The 23,919-nt window shown below is 45.3% G+C and overlaps 3 protein-coding genes and 1 long non-coding RNA gene across 12 annotated transcripts in view; 1 reads left to right on the top strand and 3 right to left on the bottom strand.

Annotated features, from left to right (window-relative positions):
* Positions 1-9,467, bottom strand: part of LOC138130419 (adenylyl cyclase 78C-like) — a 57,258-nt gene extending 47,791 nt beyond the window's left edge. Inside the window, exons 1-2 of one of the 3 annotated variants that reach the window (XM_069046886.1) lie at positions 9,451-9,467; positions 916-1,078 (exon numbers count right to left, since the gene is read on the bottom strand). In XM_069046886.1, coding sequence (XP_068902987.1) covers positions 916-1,022 — 107 coding nt within the window. In that variant the 5' untranslated portion in view covers positions 1,023-1,078; positions 9,451-9,467. Of the gene's footprint in view, positions 1-915; positions 1,079-5,466; positions 5,993-9,450 lie in introns of those variants that run through there. The other 2 variants (XM_069046885.1, XM_069046887.1) reach the window with 2 other exon arrangements.
* LOC138130436 (uncharacterized) lies at positions 8,441-11,152 on the top strand. Its single transcript, XR_011159589.1, has 2 exons — positions 8,441-9,225; positions 9,275-11,152. It is a non-coding gene; the product is annotated as an uncharacterized lncRNA (long non-coding RNA).
* The window catches only part of LOC138130420 (FERM, ARHGEF and pleckstrin domain-containing protein 1-like), a 29,709-nt gene continuing 15,519 nt past the window's right edge, over positions 9,730-23,919 (bottom strand). For 4 of the 7 annotated variants that reach the window (XM_069046892.1, XM_069046890.1, XM_069046888.1 and 1 more), the window contains 11 exons: positions 23,703-23,821; positions 23,330-23,659; positions 12,013-12,383; positions 11,754-11,960; positions 11,511-11,697; positions 11,203-11,453; positions 11,016-11,151; positions 10,827-10,964; positions 10,629-10,774; positions 10,321-10,580; positions 9,730-10,270 (listed from right to left, as the gene is read on the bottom strand). In XM_069046892.1, coding sequence (XP_068902993.1) covers positions 10,177-10,270; positions 10,321-10,580; positions 10,629-10,774; positions 10,827-10,964; positions 11,016-11,151; positions 11,203-11,453; positions 11,511-11,697; positions 11,754-11,960; positions 12,013-12,383; positions 23,330-23,659; positions 23,703-23,821 — 2,239 coding nt within the window. In that variant the 3' untranslated portion in view covers positions 9,730-10,176. Of the gene's footprint in view, positions 10,271-10,320; positions 10,581-10,628; positions 10,775-10,826; positions 10,965-11,015; positions 11,152-11,202; positions 11,454-11,510; positions 11,698-11,753; positions 11,961-12,012; positions 12,384-23,329; positions 23,660-23,702; positions 23,822-23,919 lie in introns of those variants that run through there. The other 3 variants (XM_069046893.1, XM_069046894.1, XM_069046895.1) reach the window with 3 other exon arrangements.
* Positions 12,506-23,321, bottom strand: LOC138130434 (microtubule-associated protein futsch-like). Its single transcript, XM_069046910.1, has one exon. The coding sequence runs from the start codon at positions 23,289-23,291 to the stop codon at positions 14,649-14,651; it is 8,643 nt and encodes a 2,880-aa protein (XP_068903011.1). The 5' UTR covers positions 23,292-23,321; the 3' UTR covers positions 12,506-14,648.

The following is a 23,919-nucleotide window of genomic DNA, read 5'->3' as shown; positions in this document are numbered from 1 at the left end:
TTTCGAAATGTCCGCTCCTGCTGAATCCAGGCTTAGCGAAAAAAATTAAACTCAATTAATTCAATCGATCGGCGCGATTTTTTCCACCTTCATCGATATTCACGACGTCGCGCGTCATTGTCCTTTTTTCTTTTCCTCTCCAAAGGACAACTACCTACATAACTTATTAAAAAGTTAATTCAAGTCGGTCCCGTCTCTCTCTCCTCTTTGCTTGAGTAATTTATTTTCGGTTAGGTACGGAGTGATGAGTTTTCGGGGAGGTTTAATGGAGAAATAAATACGGTTCGTTACGTCAAGGTAAAACGGCTAAGAGTAGGAAAACACGGCAGTTTATTTATTTAAAAGTGACTCGGCGACGCACCCGAATTCGGGGGTCGTGTGGGGTGGTTTTAAAAAAATCGCGTCCGATTGGACGGTCGAAATTATCGATCCGCGAGGGATCAACAAAAATGCAAATGTTTTAACGAATTTACATGGCGGTCAGGGGGCGGACAAGGTCGACGAGTTGAAGAACCGAAGACGAGCCCTGTCATGAAACGTCGCATGTTCGGGGGTGGTGAAAAATTCGGGAGAGGCGGCGATTTGGAGCGGCGCAAAACTACAAAAAATACAAAAGGAGGTCGAGATTTGCAGGAATTGTTCGCGGCGAACGATTCTGATGCAGGAATTGCACCAGCGTGGGAAATGCAAATTCCCGAGTCGCTCTCGTTGCAGGAATTGTCCGGTCACAATTCCTGCTGGCGCTCAATTCGAGCACGTTGCTCGTCCGCATCAACTTTTTGGCTTTCTTCGGCAAATATAATTAAATGTCGGAAAGCCAGAAGGTGAAAAGAAGTCGCCTCGTGCGAACGAATGAAATTAGTGTTGACGTTTCGGCAAAATCACATCCAACTTCTGATTTGAGTTTGGACTTACCCGGGCTGGTCCTTGTCGTGTTCGTCCCTGTTCGAAGTAGACTGCATGTCTGTTGTTGCGGGATCAGTTACGCCTCTTGTATTATCATCCATTGAACCCTCGCACATCACAGATGGGGTGGGCGATTTGTCTACGTTATAAACTTCCCCGGACGATCTGTTATCTAAACGGCAGAAAAGAAACACGTCAATTTGGGAATTGGATCGGTACGGGGGTGCCCCGAAAAGAGGAGAGGCTCTGGCGTCCTTTCGGTGTGGGGGCGCGCTTTTCCGCTCCTTGCGGTTTATTTACTTTTGAGAGCGGCCGTAAAGCGTAAAGTTTTTATGACGGCTGTGTTTGGGCGGGAGGAGCATTATTTTCGTTTTAGTTCGCGGCGAGACCGTATAAAGATGTTTCGGTGCGACATGTGAACTGGCGCTTGTTTAGGTCGTTTGCCCTAATTGACTCGTGTAAACATTTTAATAGGCGCCAATGTGGATTTAATGCGAAAGTGTCCTGTAATTGTTCATTTGAGACGCCCGGTCGAACCGAATTTAATCTGGAAAAGAATCAAGTGCCGTATTCGTCGGCTGGGGACAGTTTGGAGGACGAATCTTGGTGTGTTTCATTCTGTATTCGGGCCAAAATTAAATAAAAATTTCAACAAGATGGAGCACGATCTCGCATCACGTAGGCAAAAAATCAACTTTTCGAATACAATTTTGAAAACAAAAAATGGGAAAGAATTAACAATTGTAAAAAATAGAAAAAAACAATAGAAAATTAAAAGTTCTTCAGATCAGTTTAGCCTTGAAGTCCTTGAGGCTATACGTGATTTTATTGGGTCATTTTGGAGCCTATTTACAACTATTTAATTTGGTGCATAGGTAATTAAATTCCTCCGATAAATAAGGGAGCTATGGATTCGTCTTTTTTTTTTTGAGGACACCTGTATAAAAATCTCTTTCTCTCGTTATACCTATTACTAATGAAAATTTGCTCAAAATTTCCAGAGAAAACAAAGATACTGGGAATTTCGACCAAATTTTCAATGCTTTACCTATATCTCAAAAACAAAAAGACTTTTATTAGATTTTTTTTTGTATTTAACTTCTGTTCATCGTTACCAACTACCTATATTTTTTTTACCATGCATTTCGTGGACACCTGTATAATTATAACTCAAGACATTGTGACAATGTAATAATTTCTGAATTTCTGTTACTATACGGTAATTTTCAATTCTTTTTGAATAAACCGAAATTGATATGAATCGTTTAAATTCCTGAAATTATGTACAAAATCTTAACATTCAAAAGAGACTTATTGAATCTTTGCAGGAATTGTTATTGATGCATTTCAGTTTCAACTAATCGAGTGGTACCAAAATCCCCCAGATATGAAGCATCAAGTTCCCGCAATTGGATTAAACGTCCAAAACAATTTTATCCAAACTTTGCAGGAATTCTGTTGCCTCTCTCAGTTCTCACAACTCTGAGCGCTTCTCAGACAATTACCGCCTCTCTAGATGGTTATTTATTACAATTATACTTTTATCTAGAATAACATCATTTTCATTGACGTTTTCTTAAGTTTTGTTTTGTCCAAATGACATAATTTTATAGATGGAAGTTTTTATAACCGCAAATGCCCGCAGGAATTAAAACCGGGACGTATAAAATCGTCTCTTTTTATACGCAACACAATAAACTAAAACTTTTTACTAGAAGCCAATTCTTGCAACTGGAGACATGAATTAATTTTTTTTTTAATTAAATCTGATAAGGAGATGTCAATAGACATTTTTTTATACATATTAACAATCTTCGGTTTTTGCAGGAATTAAAATAAACAATGTTTCTCGATTCCAATCGTTCACCTGCTGAGTGAAATTTAAGAGTTGTAAATCAGAAGTAATTTTTAAAATTACGTAAAAAATTTTCAACAATGTACAGGGTGATTCAAGTTTTACCGCCCACACGATTAACCCTATTAAAAAATTAGTAAAAATTACGAAACTTTAGAGTTAGATTCCCTTCATGTAAGGCTTTAAACGTGTGCAATCAATTTTTCCGTATCACTTCATTTAGAGCCATAAAATTTAAAAAAATTGATTTTGACCAAAAAAATTTTTTTTTCCGTGCACGCTCATAATTCACAATTAATTCAAAGAACGTATATATTTAGCTGTGTTTTCTACATAAAATAATTAACTATAATGTTGATTCTTCTGATGCTCTGCTTCGTATCGGCTTTAATGTTCCTTTATGTAACCTCAGACACCCGAATTTGTTTCATGTTTACTGCCATAAACACAATTACTCCTACAATTCACCCTTGAATAGTGCCCTTCGCCTGGCCAACCTTTACTGTAACGAGTTAGACTTCTGTGGAGTCTCGACAAATAAGTTCAAGAGTGACTGTAGGAGACTTCTATGCAAGTGATGCATCTTGTTCCCACTTTTTGTTCTTGCTAATGCTCCATGTGTGTTTTCTTGTAATTGCTTTCTTGGCGTGAATAAACTATTAAACATTAAACATTTATGAAATTCGCATCAAAAGAGAAGAATTAGTTTTTGAATTATTCCAATTTTAACATTTTTTTTTATTGTGAATCATTAAAACTGGTCTCTTGGACCAACCATTAATTTACTTTCAAATAAAGACAAAAAAAAAAAAAATCAAAACTAATATGTAGGTATTCACCCAATGGTGTCAAAAAGATTATTATGTACCTCTTTGTTGGGAAACATCTGTTGAGAACTTTTCTAGTAATTCTTTAGTCCCTTAAGGGTACCATAAATAACCCATGTCAACCTTTATTGTTGAAGTGACCGCCCAATTTAATAATAAATCATAGCTAAATTTGGCACTTTAATATCGAATTCCATTTATTTAAAAACTCGGTGATGCTTTCACGATTTCAATGACATCAAAATTTTCCTAAATCTTTGAAAGGACTCTCAGTGAAAAATTATGTAAATTAATGTAGCGGTTATTGAATTAAAACGAAATATTTACTTGTTTCATTAAAAAATTTAAATTTTTTACAGAATGTTCTACAGCGTTACACGATCATTCCTGAATTTTTTGAGAATCTTAAATCGATTAGCAGTGTGTGTTTTTGCTCGGGCGGTATAACTTGAATCACCCTGTACATATTAAAAAGTAAAATTTTATATAATTAATATCAGCACAAAGTTGTATTATTTTAGTGACTTTGAATATACATATTCGAATTTAGTCTAGATTTTCAAATTTTCAAATCAAAAATTCTCGAGAATGTCTCGTTGCAGGAAATCTCTGGTCACAATTCCTGCTGATTGAATTCCTGCGATTTCTAATATTACATAAAAAATCCTCAACAATCAAAAAGAGTCGAGCAAAAGTTTGCAGGAATTGTAACAGTGATTCTAGACTGTCGGTACACTTTGATTCTGAGACCATTATCGCCTATCTCTTGTTAGATATTTATTACAATAAAACAATAAAATCTTATACATATAATTAATATCAACACAAAGTTGTTTTATTTTAATGACCTTGAATATTTTCACAAGTATAGTTTCGCAGAAATACACAAGAATATCCAAAATAATAACAATTTTCGAACTAATTTTTAAAAAAGCAGTAAAATATACTGTAAAACATATTTATGAGCTGATATCATCATCATATAGTAGATAAAAAAAAACAACCAACCTTGATATGATAACACGTCATGCGGTTCACTAATGGATGGTGTTAAAAGTAGATCAGATTATTTATAATTAAAACATTTTATGTATTTCCGCATTCACACAAAAAAAATTAATTCTCATTCACAGTTTCAGGTGAATGTCACAATTTGTAAATTGAAAACAAATGTTTGTTTGATTATTTTTTAAAATGGACGATATTTAATTAATTAATCGATCCAAAAAAAATCCCAAAACGCGGACGCCGTAAAATTGATTAACAAAAAAAAAACAACCAATCGAAAAACGGACAATATAAATGTCCATCTTGTCTATCACCCCATCAAATTGGCCGAGTTACGACCCGAATAACGACGTCATCTCTCCGATACCGATCAATTAATTACTCCACCCTGTATAATAGTATTTTGATTGTTTTGTTTTGTCGTACGAGACGAACCAGTCCGTCTCGATGACACGTTAATTGTTGAAAAAAATGTAAATCGCAACATCTTCATCTCGCTTCTTGGTGGGACGATCTGAAGAAAATCAATACCGGGGGTCGCGAGGGGGGTTTGTTTATACGATTACGCTCAAATAACATATGTTAACAGCGATAAATAAGGCGATAAGATACGGGGATGCTGCCATTATATCATCGTGTACTCGTTGTTAGCACTTTTTTATTGCGGCGCTGTTAATAAAAGGGAAAAAAATATGTAACACGTAATAAAGTCGGCCGAAGGGCCCCGGCGCTGTCGCCGCCGTCCACCTCCACCTCCGCTCGTTTGTTCCGTTTTAACAAGGCGAGAAAGTCGCGCCAGGCGAAACCCACCCCGCCGATCGGAAATTAATTGAGCGGGCACCCCCGGCGGGACTTCGCCCCGAGACGTACCTTCCTCCGGTCAGAAGCCGTCGTTCGTGCTGTCCATCCTGGCGAACACGCGGCGGCACCCACACGACACCCTCTACGGCAGAAGCGCGGCTCTGGACGACGACATGCGTCGAGATGCCAATTCCGATGCCGGATATCTGCAACTGAAGCGAATTTCAACCCACATGGCTTGATTGTCGCCGCGCTTGCGGATCGCGACGACCAACTTTGACCACAGTTGCAGAAAACATCGAGGGGCTTATCTGTCGCGTGCGGCTCGCCTTCGTCGACGGAAGCGGAGCTGGCGGACGAGAGCGGAAGAAGGTCGAAAGCGAGGGGGAGTCCCGGCGGGCCGATCAGCGCACCCCAAACTGCGACTCAGGTGGAGCTCGAGGGGCGAACAGGTGGCCCGAGGGAAAAGGGGTCGGCGACGGGGTTCCGTAGACTAATCGCATTTAGAGCGACTCGCGCCACTTGCTAATTAGAGAACCGACGAAACATCGAAACGACGAAAAATTCTACTTTTTACTTCTTCAAAAGCAATTTGTGGCGGCTCATCTAATTTAAAAAAAAATCGTCTCTTGTCTTTACATAATTTGGCTCTAAACGCCACTTGTGAAGGAATTTTATAAATTTTTTTCTTGGAGTTGGACAAATTCCTGAAATGATGTAAACAAGTCTCGACAGTCACAGGAAATTGTCACAATTGATGTCTTTTCAAACAATTTTCGTTTGTTTTTGAGCACTGGAATTGATGCAAATATCTTAAACGTAACACACTGAATTCCTGAAATTATTTTAAGAATCTTTAGACAGTTTCAGAGAAGCTTTGCAGGAATTTTTTTCTAATTTTAATGTCTCTCAATTCTCAACGTACCACATAAGTATTCAAATGCTTCAAATCCGAATCATTGTAAATTCCTGCAGTTGTAGATATAACAAATCCTTGGCAATCAAAATTGTTCTGAAAATTACGTTGTTTCTCTTTTCTCAGTATTTGTATAATTATCTTGTTAGTTATTTGTTGCAACGGAGCAATAACACTTTGTATACTTAATGTCAACAAGACCTTGGCTTTGGTGAGAATTATACAGGGTGTTTTCGAAGTTGAGGCGTTCCTTGTAACACGAGGTACTATACATTATTCTTAAGAATTTTAGAGTAAATCTTCTCAGTAAAATGTTTATATTAACGGAGATAATAATTGATTGTATATTTTTATAGTTTTCTAAAATTCCGAGTCCGGTCCCGTTTATTTCTTCGCTCTACTAGATTAAAAAATTGACGTTGCCCAGGATGGTGTCTTTCCAGAAATCTCTCTGCGTAATCTCTGGACGCCGCAGTTGGATTTTGATAGAATTGGCATTAACAACATATCTGTGAACTCGTTACTTTCTTATGATAAGCCATTGCCACTATGTAATTAGATGACAACTCTGGCAGTATTTTTGATTAATGTCCATGCTTATTTGATTTTTTTTTTGTCAATTCTAATTTCTAACAAATCAGCGCAAATTTGAGCAGGACCGGTTTCAAAAATTTAACTTATGATATCTTCATTGCCGTACACATTTTACTAAAGTGATTTTGGCTAAAACTCTTTAGTACAACGGATACTATCACATATTAAAAGAAACGCCTCAACGTCGAAAACACCCTGTATATGTTTCAAAAAGTAGAAATCTATTCAAATAAATTTTAGCCATTATTCAAACTGTTTTATAAGAACATTTATTAACACGAAATAAATTATAAAATATTGACAATCTGTAACCACAATTTTGTATTCCCTTGGTTCTCCGTCACTGACGCTGTCGCCTGGCTTACCATTTTAGGGCAGAAAAAAAATCAAAGCCGACCCTGCTTCCGAAAAACCACCAGTGGCGTACAATCGTTTTGAGATTTGGACACAAGTATGTACAGTTGCGGAATTAAAATTTCGGGCACTATTGTCAATATCATGATATAAACTCTAAAACAACTTTTATGTTAATAATTTTATTTTTTACGCTTGTCATGTTTTTGTCTTTTTGGCATTCAAAAATTGTCATTTGTGGCATGATAACGGGTAGGCAACATATCAAAGCGATGATTTAATGTCAGTCATGATGACAGTAGAATGTGTTTTACAGAGATTTTGTTGAAGTGACAGAAAAATAGTGCCCGAAATTTTAATTCCGCAACTGTACGTACTAAAAACCCCTTTGGACGAAAGCAAACAAATTTTAATTACCTTAATTAATTCGATGGTATTTAAGTAAACAGATTTAAAGTGCTTCTCGAGGGGCATAAAATTGGCAAAAAATTTTTACGTATCTACTTATTATAAGCTCAAGAATTGTGAAATTTAAAACCAGCAATTTTCAGGAAAAAATGCTGCAAACATTTTTTCTAGGGAGGAAAAAATCTAAGCCGACTTCTTCATAATGGTAGCAGTGGCGTAGATTCGCCTTGAGATCGGGTCAAATTTAAAAACTTTCCCAACCAGCATTATTAAATTAAAACAACACCTATAAAACATTACGCCCTTGAATTAATTTAATTAATTCGTCTAACATGTTTTTCGAGTGGATTTAAATTTGTTAAAACATTTTTAGGTGGGTACATTATTTTTATAAGCTTGAAAACAATTACTTTGTTCGAACAAAAACATTGTACAAACTTTTGCCTTGTTACAAAAAAATTTAGAACAAGTTTTCTTCCCGATCGCGACACAGTGGCGTAGAAGTCACGTGTGTTTAGTATTATGATGACATATAAACAATTTAAAACACTTCCTGTCTGGATTTAAATTTGTTTAAAATGTCTACTTCTAGGGTGCTTAAAATGTGTAAAAAATGACACATGTGAGTCTGGCCAACTCCAAGGGCGTAGCAATGATTTTTTGCTGGAGTGGGCCAGATTTTAAACCACATACAAATGATAGATAGATATTGCAGATGTATGAAACCCTGGCTCAATAACATCATTGCACAAGATCTTACCGAGCAAATTCTCAGATTTTGAAAATTAAAAAAAAATCAATCTGCACCAGAAAACATATGCCAAGACTGGCACATGCATGGGCAGCCCTTGGCAACAACGAAACAGATCCGCTCGTGTGGGGCGTCTGGAAAACCCTCCATCACGCACCGATCGAGACACTGACCAGTAAGAAATCGAATTTATCGACTCAACGCTGTCCGAAACTAAATATTTAAATGTTTTAGAAATAAATTCCCGACACAAAAAACTGCTCTATTTTTGAATCTAACAGAGTCCGTAACGTAATTACGTTCCGCCTCGGTGCACCATCAAACGTGGCAGGTTAAGTGCCACACGCGTCTCGATGTTTATTTCAAGTTGTGATGTGCAGTCAAGCTGACTCTGTTTACTAATTACACTAGCCCGGACTGATTTTAATCAAAGTTTAACTATCCATTACGCGCTCGTGGTTTCAAAATAGTTACTGCAACGCTGCGGTGTCTTGTTACCTCGTTAGTCTAGTTTCGGACAGACGAAAAACTGCTCGTTTGTGCTCTTCGCCGGTATCGCAATGACGTCGTAAGTGAGCAAAGTGGAAATCCCTTTCGGAGATCCTGTTTCTTCGTGTGTAACTGACACCCACCAGTTTTTACATAATCGAATGAAAAAACGGGTCGGTGCGAACGCGTCGGCTGAAAATTCGAAAAAAATCTATCGATTTCGATGTGCAACAGATATGAATAATTCATTACGCTAATTGTTGCAAGCTATATGTACTCTAGATAAGCCTTATCTCCGACAACCATTGTAACACAGGTCGCAATTTTAATCGAGCTCTAATGACGACTACATTTTTGTTTTGCAGGCAGTCGATGAATCACCCCATTATTACATGATAATGCGACGCAAATAAGACTGTAGGTCCATATTTATTGCGTACCCACACTCTTTATGTCAGCTCATTTCGGCGATAACCGATAACACGCAAAATGACCCTCCACAAATAGCAAGAGATCCTTCAATACACTTTTTTCGACGAACCTTGAAACCTGTCGTCCTTCCGTGCGAGTCCTGCAGGAGTTTCTATTCCGGTTCGCTATATTTCGTCCTGTCTGGATCGTCTCGAAACGGCGAATGATCGCGCGCTGTAAAAAACAAGGACGTGTAAAGTAGGACATCGAGGAACGGAACGCTTGCGGAAATTGATAAGATGGGTTGGTTCAAGGTGAATCTTTAGGACCGTTTGTATTTCGTGTCTATTTAAAATGAAAAGCAGGATCAGGAGTCGGCGAGAGGTGTCGGGTTAATGCAATAACGCCGTCTTGTAAAAATAATTTATTTTTTAAAATATCACCTACCAGTATTACTAAAAGTGATGCTTAAGATGAAAATGTACAAAGTCGAGGTGACATTTAATTAACAACAAAATATCAACTTTGTTAGAGGCACGTGTACACTAATTCCCAATCTGTTTAGCTGCTCATGGCGTAAACAGCACCAATTCGTCAAAAAATAAAATTAAAAATCAAGTCATTAAAAATATACAGTATGTACAAAAATGAGTACGAAATGCTACCGATAAAACGGATATATTACCTAGGAATGACCGTTCCAGTCCTTAAAATTTCAATAATACTTAAAACAACCATATTTACAAAATAAAATTCGTATTAGTTGCTTTACACGCTAACATTAATCCATAAAACCTAAAATAGAAATCCTTGAATCATAAATAGAATTATACCTAAAATCCGCGATCCGCTCTAATCATTTTTCGGGAGAACACTCGATCGAGTTTTCGTTCACGATCTGCGGCTTCTTTTTTCTGCTGTGGGTGCAGCTCCCGATCACGTCCATCCATCTGTAAAGATCCCTGCGTTACCGACCGTCACAAAAACCGGTGCAACTCACCTGTTGTAAGTGTACTCGGACTCTGCCCGGAAGAAGTACACGTGATTTTTGTATTGCAACTTGAAGACGTAGTCCTTGCCGATTGCGTCTTCGGCCGCCGGCGGCCCCACCGTGTAACCCAAAAGTGGCAGAGACGCCAGCGGGAAGTCGTCCATGCATCCCTTGTAGAAGAACAAACAGAATGAAGTCAACACCACCCACAGCTTCTGCCAACCGTTGCTGCTCTTGAACTTGCGCAACAAATACCCGGACAGTTGATTCTGCAATTGCTCTTTTAGCGCAAACTAGACGTTGCATTGTTTTTGTACCTCGACGGCGATCAGCTCGTCTTTCATGCTGATGCTGGTGTTCCTGTGCCAACACACGTGCACTTTCAGGTTGCTTCTTTGGGGTTGGGGTTTGGTTTGGGTGCCGACGTCGTTGCCGCACTGGTCCACGATCTCGTCCGAAGAGCCTGGAGATTTTCGTTACTCAAACATCACCAAAAAAATTCATTCAACACTTACTACAACTTTTCAGGCTCAAATACGTGATTTTCGTGTCGGTTTTATCCCTCGCTTGTTGGATGGCATTCTGCAAGTCCTGCTTCCAACGTTCTTTCTCTTCTTGCGAATTCGCGGCAACTGTCAAAGCTCGATTACCACCTTAAATTTGGGGATTTTAATTTTCGAAACAAAATGGGTTGGTACCGTTACCGTAAATAACCAAACCGTAATTTGACAGTTCTCCTTCCGGTTCTTCGATTAAGACACCCCTGAGGGGCATGTGACCGTGAACCTTGAACTGCAGGGTCGCTTGGGAGCGCGACGTGTACAACAAAATGTCGGAAAACTGAAAATTACACTTGTCAGGTCAGCAGTTTCTGTTAGGCGACGGAACTACCAAGAAAAACATCCGTTGTTGGTAACCCTTCTTGGAATGTTTGAGGAGGCAGCCGTGCCTCAAGAATTTCCTGCTGGGCTGGACCAAATTGTCGAAACCCACGAGATCCCTCTGGAGTTCGCACAGTGCTGCCAGATTCTCCGAATGCTCCAAAGTCTCGCTGACGGGTTGCATCAAGTCTTTCAAGGTGTCGCTAGCTGTCAAACAATCGGCTCGATCGGGGTGGCTGGGGCCGTAAAACCTCAAGAGTCCTTTAAACACGATCAGAATCAAGGTCAAGACAAATCTCTAACCACGTCAACACTTACTCTGTAGCAAAGACTGGTACTGCAAGAGACGGTGCAGAGGCTTCAACACGAACGTCGTCAGCGGTAAATAACACACTTTTTGCGTCTCAAAATCTCTGTAAAGCTGCTCGAAGTGGCTGTTTTGCTTGAAAGCGGCGTCCAACCGTTCCAAAACTAAAATATGTCCGTCCAGATACTCTTCGTAAATCTGCAACGAAAAGAAGGTCACGCGATGATGAATGACGAAGTGAGACGACGACTCACCGGGAGCAGAGGCGGTAAATGCGCTAGTAAAACGTCTGCAATTCTTTGACTGCTCGCAGCTCTGGGCCCTCCCCTTCCGTCCCAGCCTTGCAACCTCTGTTCCAGATCTTTAACCAACTGTCCGTGAGCTTGAGCCAGCGGGGCGACCAAAGTGAGCAAAATCGAACACTCTTCGGGTTCCTCTTTGCCGACCTCGTCCCTGAACCACTGAAATTGCATCGTCGTCAACTCGCGCAAACCCCTTTTCGCGATTACCAACCACATTGATCACGTCTAAATCTTTCTTGTAGGTCAATTCCGTCATCAGGATTTCTTTGGCGATGTAGTATGTCTTGTCGATGGGATACTTGGATTTCTTCTTGACCTCGCCTTCGATCTCTGCGATTATCGTCGTCGTGTTGGTCCCATTCGTGTTTGCATTAATACTGTTCAATAGCTGCTCCTTGGCTAGGTTTTTGATGGGACTGATGTCGTCCAACTTGGAACTGTTGAAACTGCCGTTGGTGGAGAGGTTGGAAATGTTCCCGTTGACCTCTTTGTAATTCGGCGAAGAACTCGAATAGTACGAGTTGTTGTGGATGTAGTACGAGTCCTCGTTGTCCGACTTGTCACCGCCCTTTTTCACGTCATCTGCACAAGAGAAAAACACGTGAACTTGGGTATTTTATCGTATTTCACTGTGATGCAACACCGCTCACCTTGAATCCCTCAGTTACGAAATGTAAAGCGTTAAGAGCAATAAAGGTTAGTACTTAAGCAAATTGTATGTTTTATTTCCAATGAAATGATTACAGTTCTTGAGAAACGTCATACCAGAATCAACAAAACGATAATGATTGTACACAGCATGGGTTCCCTTCTTAAGATCTACATGCTTTGAGCATCATAATAATCAACAAACTTCTGTCGGAACAGAAACGAACAACGAAAACAGGGAATGACCTCGTTAACATGTCAACTAACCCTAACACTACACTATCATCATATTATAAATATCACAAAAACGTAAAAATGGAAAGAATCGTATTATTGACTACAACACTTCTCGGATTATTACAAATTGTTGTTGTTATTCAAATACATGAGTAGTTAGGCCTACTTTCGTACAGAAAAAATTACTCAACATCACACATAAGGTAATGAACGGATGAATAAAAAATGAGATGAATATGTACAAAAATGTCTGTTTTGTACTTGATCGGGAACACAAAGTCTGAATGTTAATAATTAGACCGTCGTCTTGTACAATCAATAGAATTCGTGTAAAAATCAACCAACGAAGAAAACAACCCTACATCTAATTATCGCATAATAAATGATTTAAATATTCAACAAATGGGTCACAGATTCATTATTTACAATAATATAAACACTATTCGACATAATTACACAACTATAAGCTGAAATGAATGGTTTGTTTAGTTTATTATTTAGTTTTATTTTTAGGTTAGCCACATTGGGAATACTACAAGCCCGGCGCATCCACCATTTATTTATCTCGTTATCCTCTCTCTCGCTTTATCCCGCACCCTCGTTAGTTTTAAGCTGGTTAATTTAGTTACAAGCTATGAATACGCCTAAAGGTGGGATTCTTACGAATGCTATAATAATGAGAGAGTTTTTTAGTGCATCTTCTGATGTAGTGTTTTCTTTTAATTCCTCTCGTTCAGTTCGAATTTAGCTGGCTACGTCTAAACATCGAGTAGAATGGCAAAAATTTCGTTTGTAGCCGCGAGACTCCTTGACGACGTTTCGTAAAAAATGCAAAGGAGGATTGTACGGTACCCTCGGGTCGGTTTATTTATCGTCCAAGTTGTAAAAGTGTCCAAAAAGGAACTGCGTAGCTATTCTAAAATTGGCAAACGTTTGACAGGAACTTAGGGATTTTTCAGTCTTGCGGTCTGTCATGTCTGACGTTTCAGAGAACTAAAGTAACTAGTGTCAAGGAATCTCTTTCTATGAAGCTTTTTTGTCTATAAAAACCCAATGTAAAGTCTTCTAAAAACATCGATCGATAAAATTTGTCTTATTCTAGTTGTTCGAAGATTAAAGGTTTCGTCTAGAGCTACATCTATGTAAAGTGGATTTGAAAAATGCGAATGTCTCTTCAAACCGGTCCGAATGCGTTGCCGAATGGTAAATTATGGAAAAACACTACAAAAAAATGATGCACAGAAAAAATGTATAAAAAAGGGAGTGCGGCCTGAAATAAACCCGAATTGCCTTTTGGGGAGTGAGTAACAACAAAAGGCAACTATCACATATATCACATGTCAAATGAACAATATACAGAGTACATAACATCGTAAAATCGAAAAATGACACAGACACCCGAATCGAACAGCGAAATATATTGTTTGATTTTCTGTATTAACGACACAAATTTATTTACAAATTATTTTTCAGTCTTCGGTGGCTTGCACATACATCGAGTGATTAGAGAAATGTCGTTAAAAAACGACGTGACCGGTGGGGTGGCGTTAAAACCCGCGACCCAACGGCCACGCGTAGTAAATGAAGACGTGAATCAGTTTTTGACACAGACCAATCGCAAAAATTTGGCGCATCTTTGGCACGTTCGTTTCGTTTAAACCCTACCACTCTACTAGTCGTACTGAGCAAGTTTTACGTTTTGTTATAAAAGTGAGTAAACGATCGCTCCTCCTTTTATTCGGCACAGCCAGTAACCCAATCGTTTGATTATCGTGTGAGCCGGTCGTGTCTCGGCGTGGGGTATGATCGGTGAAGCTGGCTCTTGTTCAGCACAGTTGAAAGAAACCGATGAAAATCAAGAAGTTGAAGAACGCAAACACGAAAACTAGAACGCTCGTCACCACAACAAGCACCATCAAGACAAAACTATACCCCGACCAGAACTCCTACATCACATTAAAATCAAATTTGCGGCGAGTGTTCCTCTTCGAAATCGTCTTCGAGCAGTGGCGGAGGGATCGACGCCACGTCGAAGCCTTCCACCATGTCGTACCGCTCGTCGTCCTCCTTCTCCATGCGGAATATGTCCGAGCCCGATTGCGAGTCGCCGTCCGGGAGGTAGCCCTCCTCCTCCAGGTTCTCGGCGTACTGCAGCAGAGGACTGTCCCCGCCCATCTCCTCGTACCGGTAGCCGTAGTCACCCTGTTCGCCGTAGCAGTACTCGTCGACGCTGTGGTACTCCTTCTCCACCTTCTGGCGCCTCTGCGTCTGCGACTGCCGCCGCCGCCGGTACCCCCTGCGGTCCCTCTCCGACTTGCTCTTCGGCGACTCGACCGAGCTGGTCGAGTCGTTCTCGCTCGGGGGACTTTTCGCGTGAAAAAGACTCTTCGACATGGGCTTCCTGTGGGCTCTCGTCAGGGGAACCGTGGCGGTCTTGTTGATCGGAATGGGACTGGTACTAGCCAGCGGCGTCGATTCCGAGCTCAGACTGCTGGAGTAATAAGGCGAACACTTGGACAGTTTCAGAGGTACTTTGACCGGCCGTTCGGTACTCCTCGTCGACGGTTGGTGTTTCTGCAAGTACCTCTGCTTCTCCTTGTCGTACCGCTGCGTGTGCACGGTTTTCTGCTCGATCGAACTGCTCGACTTCTCCGTGTCGGACTGGGTCTGCATCGGGATCACGATGGGTCTTTCCGTGGACTTGGTAAAATATTTCGCTTCGTTCCTGCCCGCTCCTAGACCGCAAGCCAGCTGGGCCAAATCCTCGGAAGGAATGTTCTTGGGACTGGGCATGCCTTTGGGGTCCAGAGGCGTACCCAGATCGCCCTCGTCCACGCTAGACCCCAACCTGGTCACGCTCTGACGCTCGTTCAGATTAGCCGAGAAGAACTGCTGAGGCACCAGGGTTTTCGTCTCCGAACTGGACCACTCGGACAACGTCGGGATTAAATCAGTCAAAGTACTGTCACCAGTCGAGGTGGTCGACGATAGCTTTTGGAACTGCAAGCTGGTACTTTGCTGCTGCTTGCTGTTGCTGCTCGACCACTCCGAGATCGACTGAGCAATGTCCGTTAGAGAATTGTCGTCGCTCTTCAAGCCGGAACTGCTCTTGGTAGTACCGCTGTTGCTCGACAAGTTCTGGAATTTGACGGTGTTGGTGCTGTTCGACCATTCCGACAGACTGAGCGCGATCGACGTGTCTTCGGAATGCGAACTGTGCGTGCACTTCGTCGGTTTGAAAGCGTACCGTACGGTGCCGTCTTCCAGATTGGTACCCATCGAACTGGTACAATCTTCTTCCGAGTAAGAACTGTGAGAACCCTTTTGCGATTGCGGCTTGAGCTCGGCTCTGGGACCGCTGACGCTACCGCCTCCCGAATGCGAGTGAGACGAGTCGTCGGAAGTGGTGCTGCGTCGCATCACGGTCGGCGGTCGCAACTCGTTCCTCGACGAGTCGATGGTTTCGGTGAAGACGTCGTCGTTGAGATTCGAAATGTTGAGATCTTCGTCCGAGTTGGAGTCGGCAGATTTCGCATCTAGTACTATCTTGATGCCGCTGACGCCGACGCTCAGACTTTCCGATATGCTCTCGCTGATGTGTTCGGTGGCGACGTTTTCGTACGTGTGCGTCTTGTCGCCTTCCAGTTCCGACGTTTTGTTGTCGTCCGAGTTGGAATCGTTGTCGTAGGTGCTGACGGTGCTCGAGTCTATCGTCACCTTGCAGGCTTCCTCGGGAGGCGTCATGTAGTACGTTTCTACGTCTCCGACGATCGGCGGCTCCACCACACTCGAGGGCGGGCTCGGCCACTGTTCCGAATCTTGGCTCTTGATGGACCCCCTCAGACCGAACACTTTGGGGATGTTGGTCCTCGGGGGTTGAAACACTTGAGTGGTCTGCTGCGACGTGTCCGAACTGGGCACTTCGTGCATCGCCAACAGACTCTTCTTATCCTGTTGAGGTATGTCCGGCAGAGGCCACTCCTCGCTCTCCTGACTGCTCGACCGGTTCTTGTCGTTCTTCTCGTCCGCCGGTTCGAAGCACTCCTCGTCGATGATGGTATCGTCCGACCCTTGCCTCTTCAACCTCAACCCCCGCTCCGACGTTATAATCTCGATGTCGTCCATCGACAGCTCGGCCATCTCCGCCGACGTTCGTCGATCGTCCGAGATCTGCCTCTGCAACAAACTGTTGATGTTGGGGGCGTGGTCGAAACCCGGAACCACCTCTCTCGGACTCGGAGGCTTCTCGTTGGTCGGCGTCTTCTTCTCGTTCTCCGAAAAGTGGGCGTTACTGGGCGGGTCCGAGCTCAGACTCACTTGGGGATTGCTCGACGCCATCGACTCGTCGTTCAAACTGTCACTCTGAGTGCTCCCCTTCGTGGAGTCCTCCTCCAAACTGGACTTCTCCGAGTTGGTACTCCTCTCGGATATCCTGGAGAGAGTGCGCGACAAGAACCCGCCGCCGCCGTACCCCGTCAGGACGTCGCTCGAACCCAAAGTCAAGGTCAATCCTCCTATGTTGGTGGTGAGACAGGGGTAGCCGAAATTCGCCGGGAAATTTGCCAGATCCTCGGGTAGTTCCGTGTCGTCGCGCGTCGGAGTGACGTCGTTGTCGGATTTGTAACAGACGTCGTTGAGCGCGGCGAAATCGCCCGAGTTCTCCCGAGCCAGGAAGTACTCTTGTTTTTCCGAGTCTTGGTCCGGGGGGAGCAAACCGTCGTCGAAGCTTTCCGATCCGGAGCTGTCCAACGGGAACGGACGCCACGTCGAGCTCAGCTCTTTGGGGATGTCGCTGGACTTGCCCATTCTCACCGCGGCCCCCAGACTGCCGGAACTGGACTCGGTGTCGACGGAGTTTCTCGACTCCACCGACAGTCTATCGAAGGAGTGAATGCTTTTGCCGCTCTTCGGCTCGTCTAGGGACGACATGCTGCTCTTGTCTCCCGAAAGCTTCTTGGAGATCTTCTGGTGGAGTCTCTGACTCAGTTCCGACTCGGTCGACCACTTCTCCTCGAAGGGGTAGGGAGTTTTCTTGTATTTGATCCCGTTGCTCTCCTCCTGGACCGGCGTCAAGTCTTTGGGAATGTCGTGGGCTTCGTCCGAGCTCGACTCGTCGTATTTATTTTGCGACATCGACTCCTCGTCGATGGTGAAGGCACGTCCCAGCACGCATATTCTGGGACTTCTTGGACTTCGCGGACTTCTAGGCGGTTCACTCTCGGTGTGCGGCGATTCCTTCTCCAGTTGCTCCTTGCTGGCGAACTTCTCGATGGTCTGACTGAACCCTATGGCGCGTCCGATCGCGCAACTCACGCTCGAATCGTCAGTTTCTTTGACGTTGCTCGGACTCGGATCCTTCTCGCCGCTGGTCCAAGACCCGGTCGTGTCGCTGGATCTGGACTGGTCCGAGCTCCGCTTCAACAACTCCAACTTGCTGTGCTTGATCGCCGCCGACAAGAGATTAGCGGTCTCGCTGCCGTCCGTCACTTTGGGCTGACCAATCGGAGACTTGGCCTCTTGCTCCCCTTCAACGCTGGCTTTTTCAGGCGTGTCCAATGGCGCTTGGTCGTAATCGAAAGACTCCTCGGCTCCGAAAAACTCGTCGCACTCGACGGTCATCCACGATCCCGTGTCCTCCGACCGACTCCTCTCTATGCTCAGCTTGAGGAGGGCATCTCTGTGGGCGTCGCTCACCGCCAACAGGTTCGAATCGACCTCGTGAGGTTCGCACCTCAAGTCGCTCACCTCCGTCAGCGATTCGTCCTCGCTGGTGATGCGCACCACGCTCTCGACTTCTCTTTTCGGAGCCGTCGCGGCCAATCGCCTCTTTTCCATCTTCTTGCGCAACAGCTTGGACACGGTCTCTGAAGCTTTCTGCATTTCGGCGATCAACGCCGCGTCTTGTTCCGATTTGTGCGACGAATCTCCCGAATCGTCGATGTATTTGATGTCCAACGAGTTCCCCAAGCTCGTTTTGTCGATGCTTTGCGAGTCGGACGAGCTCTTGGGGTCAAGCTTGCCCAAATCTGGCGGTTTTGTGGATGGTCGCTGTTCAAAAAAATCATTACTCTTCTGGATCAGCTTGATGTTTTCCAACTTGTTGTTGGTGCGGTCTTGGCCTTCTACGGACAACCACACGTCCAAACTTGTCCCTTCCAGGATAATATTCTCGTGCGGTTCGTCGACGTCTTGCTCGGTGCTCTCCTTGTGGACGTCCGCTTTTACCACTTCCTGCACCAAGTCGCATTCCGGCGAAGTCTCTTCCACTTTCATGCTGCTGATGGTCTCGATCTTGAAGTCGAAAGCTGTGACTTCCTCCTCTTTGGGACGGTCGTCCAAATCGAGACTTTTACCGAGACGCTGCATCGGCTTCTCGTCCCCATTCTCTTCATCGTTGGTCAGGTTCAACTCCAAACTCTTGGTCAACTTCCTGTCCATCTTCTTGTCCAACTTTTTCGGCGACTTCGTAATAATAATAGCTTCTTCCAGAGACACTTTCGCATTTTCAATCGTATTTATACTGATCTCCAATTTCCCGTGTCTTTCCCTGACCATCTCCTCCACCTGAGGAAACACCGGAAGGGCATCCTTAACCGGACTCTTCAACGTCTTGGTCTGCTTGATCGCAGTCTCGTACAACATCTGCTGTTTCTCCTTTCTCTTCGCAATATCCGTATCGCTGTCGTCTTGCGACTTGGTCCTCTCCTTGCTGGACACTCTCTTCAACTCGAGCTTCTCCAAAGATTTGGCTTTCTCTTTGGGCAAAACGCGACGAGCAGGTTCACCCTCTTGACTCTTCGTCCTCTTCACTTCCTGCTGCTTCGGAACCGGCTCGACCGCACTCTCCAACGTGACCTTCGAACTGATCACCTTCGGCGAACCTTTACTAGCAAGCGACGTCTTCGGTGCAGGTTTCGGCGGTTTGGTCACGGCTTTCGGACCTTTGTCCTTACCACCACTTCTGCTATCTTTCAAAGAAGTGGTTCGTTGTGTTGGTACCGGCTTAGTCTTGGGCGACTTCTGCGAAGACGCTCGCGCGAGAGGCGAAGTTTTCGCCGACTTCTTCGCCTTCCCGCTCACGTCCGGTACTATCTGGTCGCGTTCTTTCGGAACAGGTTTCAGCTTCTCCGGTTTGGTCAGCACTCTCTTCTTCTCGACTTTCTTCTCAGGTTCCGGAGTCTTCTCAGCTTCTACCAGTTTCTCCTCTTCAAGAGAATCGAGTTTCGTCTCTGCAACTTCCGCTGCTTTCTCGATCACCGGAGATGTAGAAGATTCACCGCCAACTTTGTCTGTTTCGTTTTCGGTCACGTCGGTCTGAACTTGTTCTTCTTCCACCGTGTCGTCTTTACTCGAGAAGGCGTTCACTGGTGGTAGTCTGCTCACCGATATCACAGGAGCGTCCAAACTCTTCGCTCTTCGCCCCGGAAGAGGCGACTCGGTAGCTTGTTGCTTCTGAAGAAGAGTGAAAGCTGAACCTTCCGACAAATTCAATCGAGCGTGAGCAAACAGCAGCGGACTCTGTCCCTTCTTTCTCAGTGAAGGCGAAGTGATCTCGGTGATCTTCGTCTTCGCCGGCACCTTGAGATTCTTCAAATCGTTTTCGATCTCTGCTTGCAGCAGTAACTTCTCCTTCTCCCTCTCTTCGTCCAGATTGATTTCAGTCTTGTCCAAGTCCTCCTGAATCGTATCGTTCACGGACTTATCTGCATCTTCCTTGTCCGCTTCTTGGACAGTGGTCAAAGGGTCTGTTACGGGTTCTGCAAAAACCGGTTGCAAGTCTGACGTCTTTATGTTGAGATCATCTTCAGAGCTAGGTATGGAGAACGACCTCTCCGATATCCTCCTCAACTCTGATGGTTGCACATTCGGATCTAGTCCGTTATCGTACTGAGACTTTTCAGTTTTCTTCCTAGTCTGAGGCGGCGAACCTTCCACCTCCGTAGATGACATAGTGTACTGAAGATACTTCCTTTCCGATTCGAACTTGAGAATCGACTCCATCTCTTTCCTCATCTGCGGAGGCGAAAACTCCATTCTGGTGGGTGTGGCTTCGGCGCTACCAAACACGTCGTCCGAATCGAGCGACTCATCGTCCGAACTGAACGATGTTATTCGCACCTTGGTCTTGCTCCCTTTTCCTTTCTTGCCAGGTTGCATCCTGGGCTTGATCACGCGTTTCGGTTTGATCTCAGTTTTGATCTTCTCTTTGACTTTTTGTTTCTCTTTTTCGGGTTCCCTCTTCTCGGGTTCCGGCTTAATAACGACCACCGGAGGCTCAGGTGGTTTCACAACCACAGGTTTCTCCTTCGGTACGTTCAGCAACTTCTGTTGAGGCTTCAGACTCTCCGTTTTCGAGCTGGTGGGCGAATCGCTCTCGATTTGGCTCAGTTTCGAACTGAGCGCCTCCAGCAGCACCGGATCGATATGTGTGATGTCCCTTTTGGGACTCGACATGTGCTGGACTGGCGCCTCGCTCTTGTCCACCTCGAGCGTGACCGGATCCACTTTGGACAAGTCGATGTTCTGAGTGAAGAGAAACGGTTCCGACTCGACCGCCTTCATCTTCTTCTTCTCCTCCTTCTTGCTCTCTTGAGGTTCCTGCTTTTCCGCTTGCTTCACCTCCTCTTTGGTCGCAGTCCCGTTCATCACGTGTCTCTTGTGCAAGACGTACGGAATGTCGTCGCTCTTCGGAGGAAGATTGATAAAATCTGACTGAGTCTTGGCGCCCAACACCTCGAACTGGCTCTTGGGGACTTCGAACTTGGTCTTTTGTCCTTCGATCTCTCGCTTGAGAATGTCGAAATGTCCAAACTCGGCGGTGGGCATTTCGAAGTGGCTCCCTTTGTACTTCGTGATTGGCGGAGCGCTCGGAATCTGCTTGTACAAGTAGTCTTCGTCGCTGGACTCGGCCGGGGTCAAGTCGATCGACTTCTGGTGCATCAGCAACATCCGGCGGGAGGTCGAATTGAACCTTTGCCGCGCCAGAGAGTTCGGATCGGACTTGGTGCGCTCGATCGGCTGGTGCAGAGGCAGCGGCTCTCGAATCTTCCTCGGCTCGATCTCCATGAAGACGTCTTTCAACGCTTGTTTCCTCTTAGTTTCGGCCTTCTTCTGCTTGTCTATGTTGGGAACTACGCCGAAACTGTGGTCCGGACACACGTCCATGTCGCTGCTGTCCTGCAACGACTGGATCTTGTCCTCGTCGAAGCTGAAGATGTTGCTTTCGGATTCGGTCGAGCGTTGGGTCTGCTTCGCCGACGGCCAGTTCCTGATTTCCGTGGTAACTCCCGGGATGCTGTCCGGCCAGATGTGCGTGCTCTTGTCCTCCGACCTGGACTTCTGCGTCCTCGGCACCGTGTTCTGCTCCAGATCGGCCAACATCCGGTTCACCCGGATGTTCTGTTCGGTCTCCACGTTCTGCAAGCTGATGGAATGGACGTGCGAAGTCTCCTTCTTCCCGTAGGACTCTTCGAAACTGTAAGCGGTCGGTTCATGCTTGACCTTTTGCGTTCCGTAGTTCCGCTCGAAACTGATCTTGCGGTCGAACTCGTGGTGATAAGGGTGTTTGGGTTCGTCGATCTTGGAGTTGGCGTCGTAGTATTCGCTCTTCGACTCGAGACTAGACGTCCGCGAGTCGACGTACGTCTTGGTCTTGCGCCTCTTGCTCTCGTAGTCGCTTTTGGAGTCGGGACTCGACGTCCTGGAGCCGTAGCTCCTCTCCCTGTTCGCCTTCTTCAAGCTCTCGCGGCTCGATTTTCCCGTTTTTGATTCGTGGTAGTCGCTTTTTGATTCTTGACTGGAAGTTCGTGAGCCGATTTTGAAGTTCTTGTAGAAGCTGCCGTCGGACTTGCGCGGCGTGATCTCTCTGGGTAGGTCCCGCGGGTCGTCCATGGTGAAGATGTCGTGCTGCACGTCCGATACGCTCTTGCATTTGTGTCGTTTGTCAGTTTCGGAGTCCGTGTCGGAGGGTAGGTAGTTGCCGGAGTCCAGACTGCAACTCCTGGTGTTGAGCGGTTTCGCCCTCTTGTATCTGTAATCGGCGGAAGTGCTGTAGTCGTCGTCGGATTTCTCTATGAGTTCGTAGCTGTCGTGCGAGAGGTCATCTTGGGAGTCTCTGAGGTCGTAGTTGCCGGGATCCTCCATGGACTCTTGGGAGTAGGTCGTGGTGCCCGGGTAGCTGCTGGAGTAGACCTTCTGGTCCGGCATCATGATGTCTTGGTGGATTTCGAGGCTGCTGTCGCGCGAGCTCGTGCTGTAGAGAGCGTGGTGGTCGTCGTACCTCGTGATGGGCGACTCCAGCTTCCTGTTCTCGACGCTGGCGGTCTTTTCGGTGGGCTTGCAGGGCTTGGCGATTCGCCTCTTCGCCTGTCCCGAATCCTCGAAGCTGAAGTCGTAGAGGTCCCTGCAGCTGGCGCTGCGCTGCCACAGCTGCCTCTTGGGCAGGGCCGTGACGGATTTGTACGCGTACTCGGGACTGGTTTGCGTTTGCGCCTGATTCGAGGGTCTTAAGCCTAGATCGTTTTGCGACTGGGTCTGGGAGGGGTAGTTGTTAGTGAACGGGGGGGACTGGTCCAGGGAGCCCTCCGACTTGTGACTAGAGGGCATCCGGACAGTAGTGGTGTGAGTGCGCGTGATGATGGTACCTGTATCGGCCCTGTGAACTGCTGCGCGGACGGCGACCGGCGAGCTGGCATAGGGCGGCTTCTGGTCCGCGTAGGGCGTATGCAGGGGACTCGTAGTCGCAGAAGTTGCCGGCGAGGCCGATTGCGTCGTCAGAGGAGGTGATGGCGAGGTCGTCGTCTGAGCAAGCAGCGTGGTAGGCCGAGTGTCGGGGGCCGAGCTCCAGCACGTAGCTGTGACGCGGTGGCGAGAGGCTGACCTCGTCGTCGGAGAAGCCGGGGCCCCCGCAGCTGCGCCCATCGAGCCCAGCGAAGCCGACAGTTTGGAGGCTTCCGCTGCGGACAAAACCGGACCTGTCACGGGTGTCGCGACGAGGCGAACCGCGAGGGTACCTACCGCTCAGGTTGCTGTCGGCTAGGGGCAACAGGGGGTGTGCGGATATGCTGTTCCCGACTGTACTGGAGTGCATGTTGCTTGCACTCGAGTGAGCGCTAGAATGCCGGAATGAAGCCGACCTAAACAAGAGAATGAGGAATGAGATTATAACCGAGCTACACATCGAACAGTTAGTCTCTCTATAACTAAGTTAAGCCTCGACGCTTCTCGTGGAGCA

This window comes from Tenebrio molitor, chromosome 5 (assembly GCF_963966145.1).
Source record: "Tenebrio molitor chromosome 5, icTenMoli1.1, whole genome shotgun sequence".
NCBI lineage: Eukaryota > Metazoa > Arthropoda > Insecta > Coleoptera > Tenebrionidae > Tenebrio > Tenebrio molitor.
This window is presented reverse-complemented; position numbering and strand designations above follow the sequence as displayed.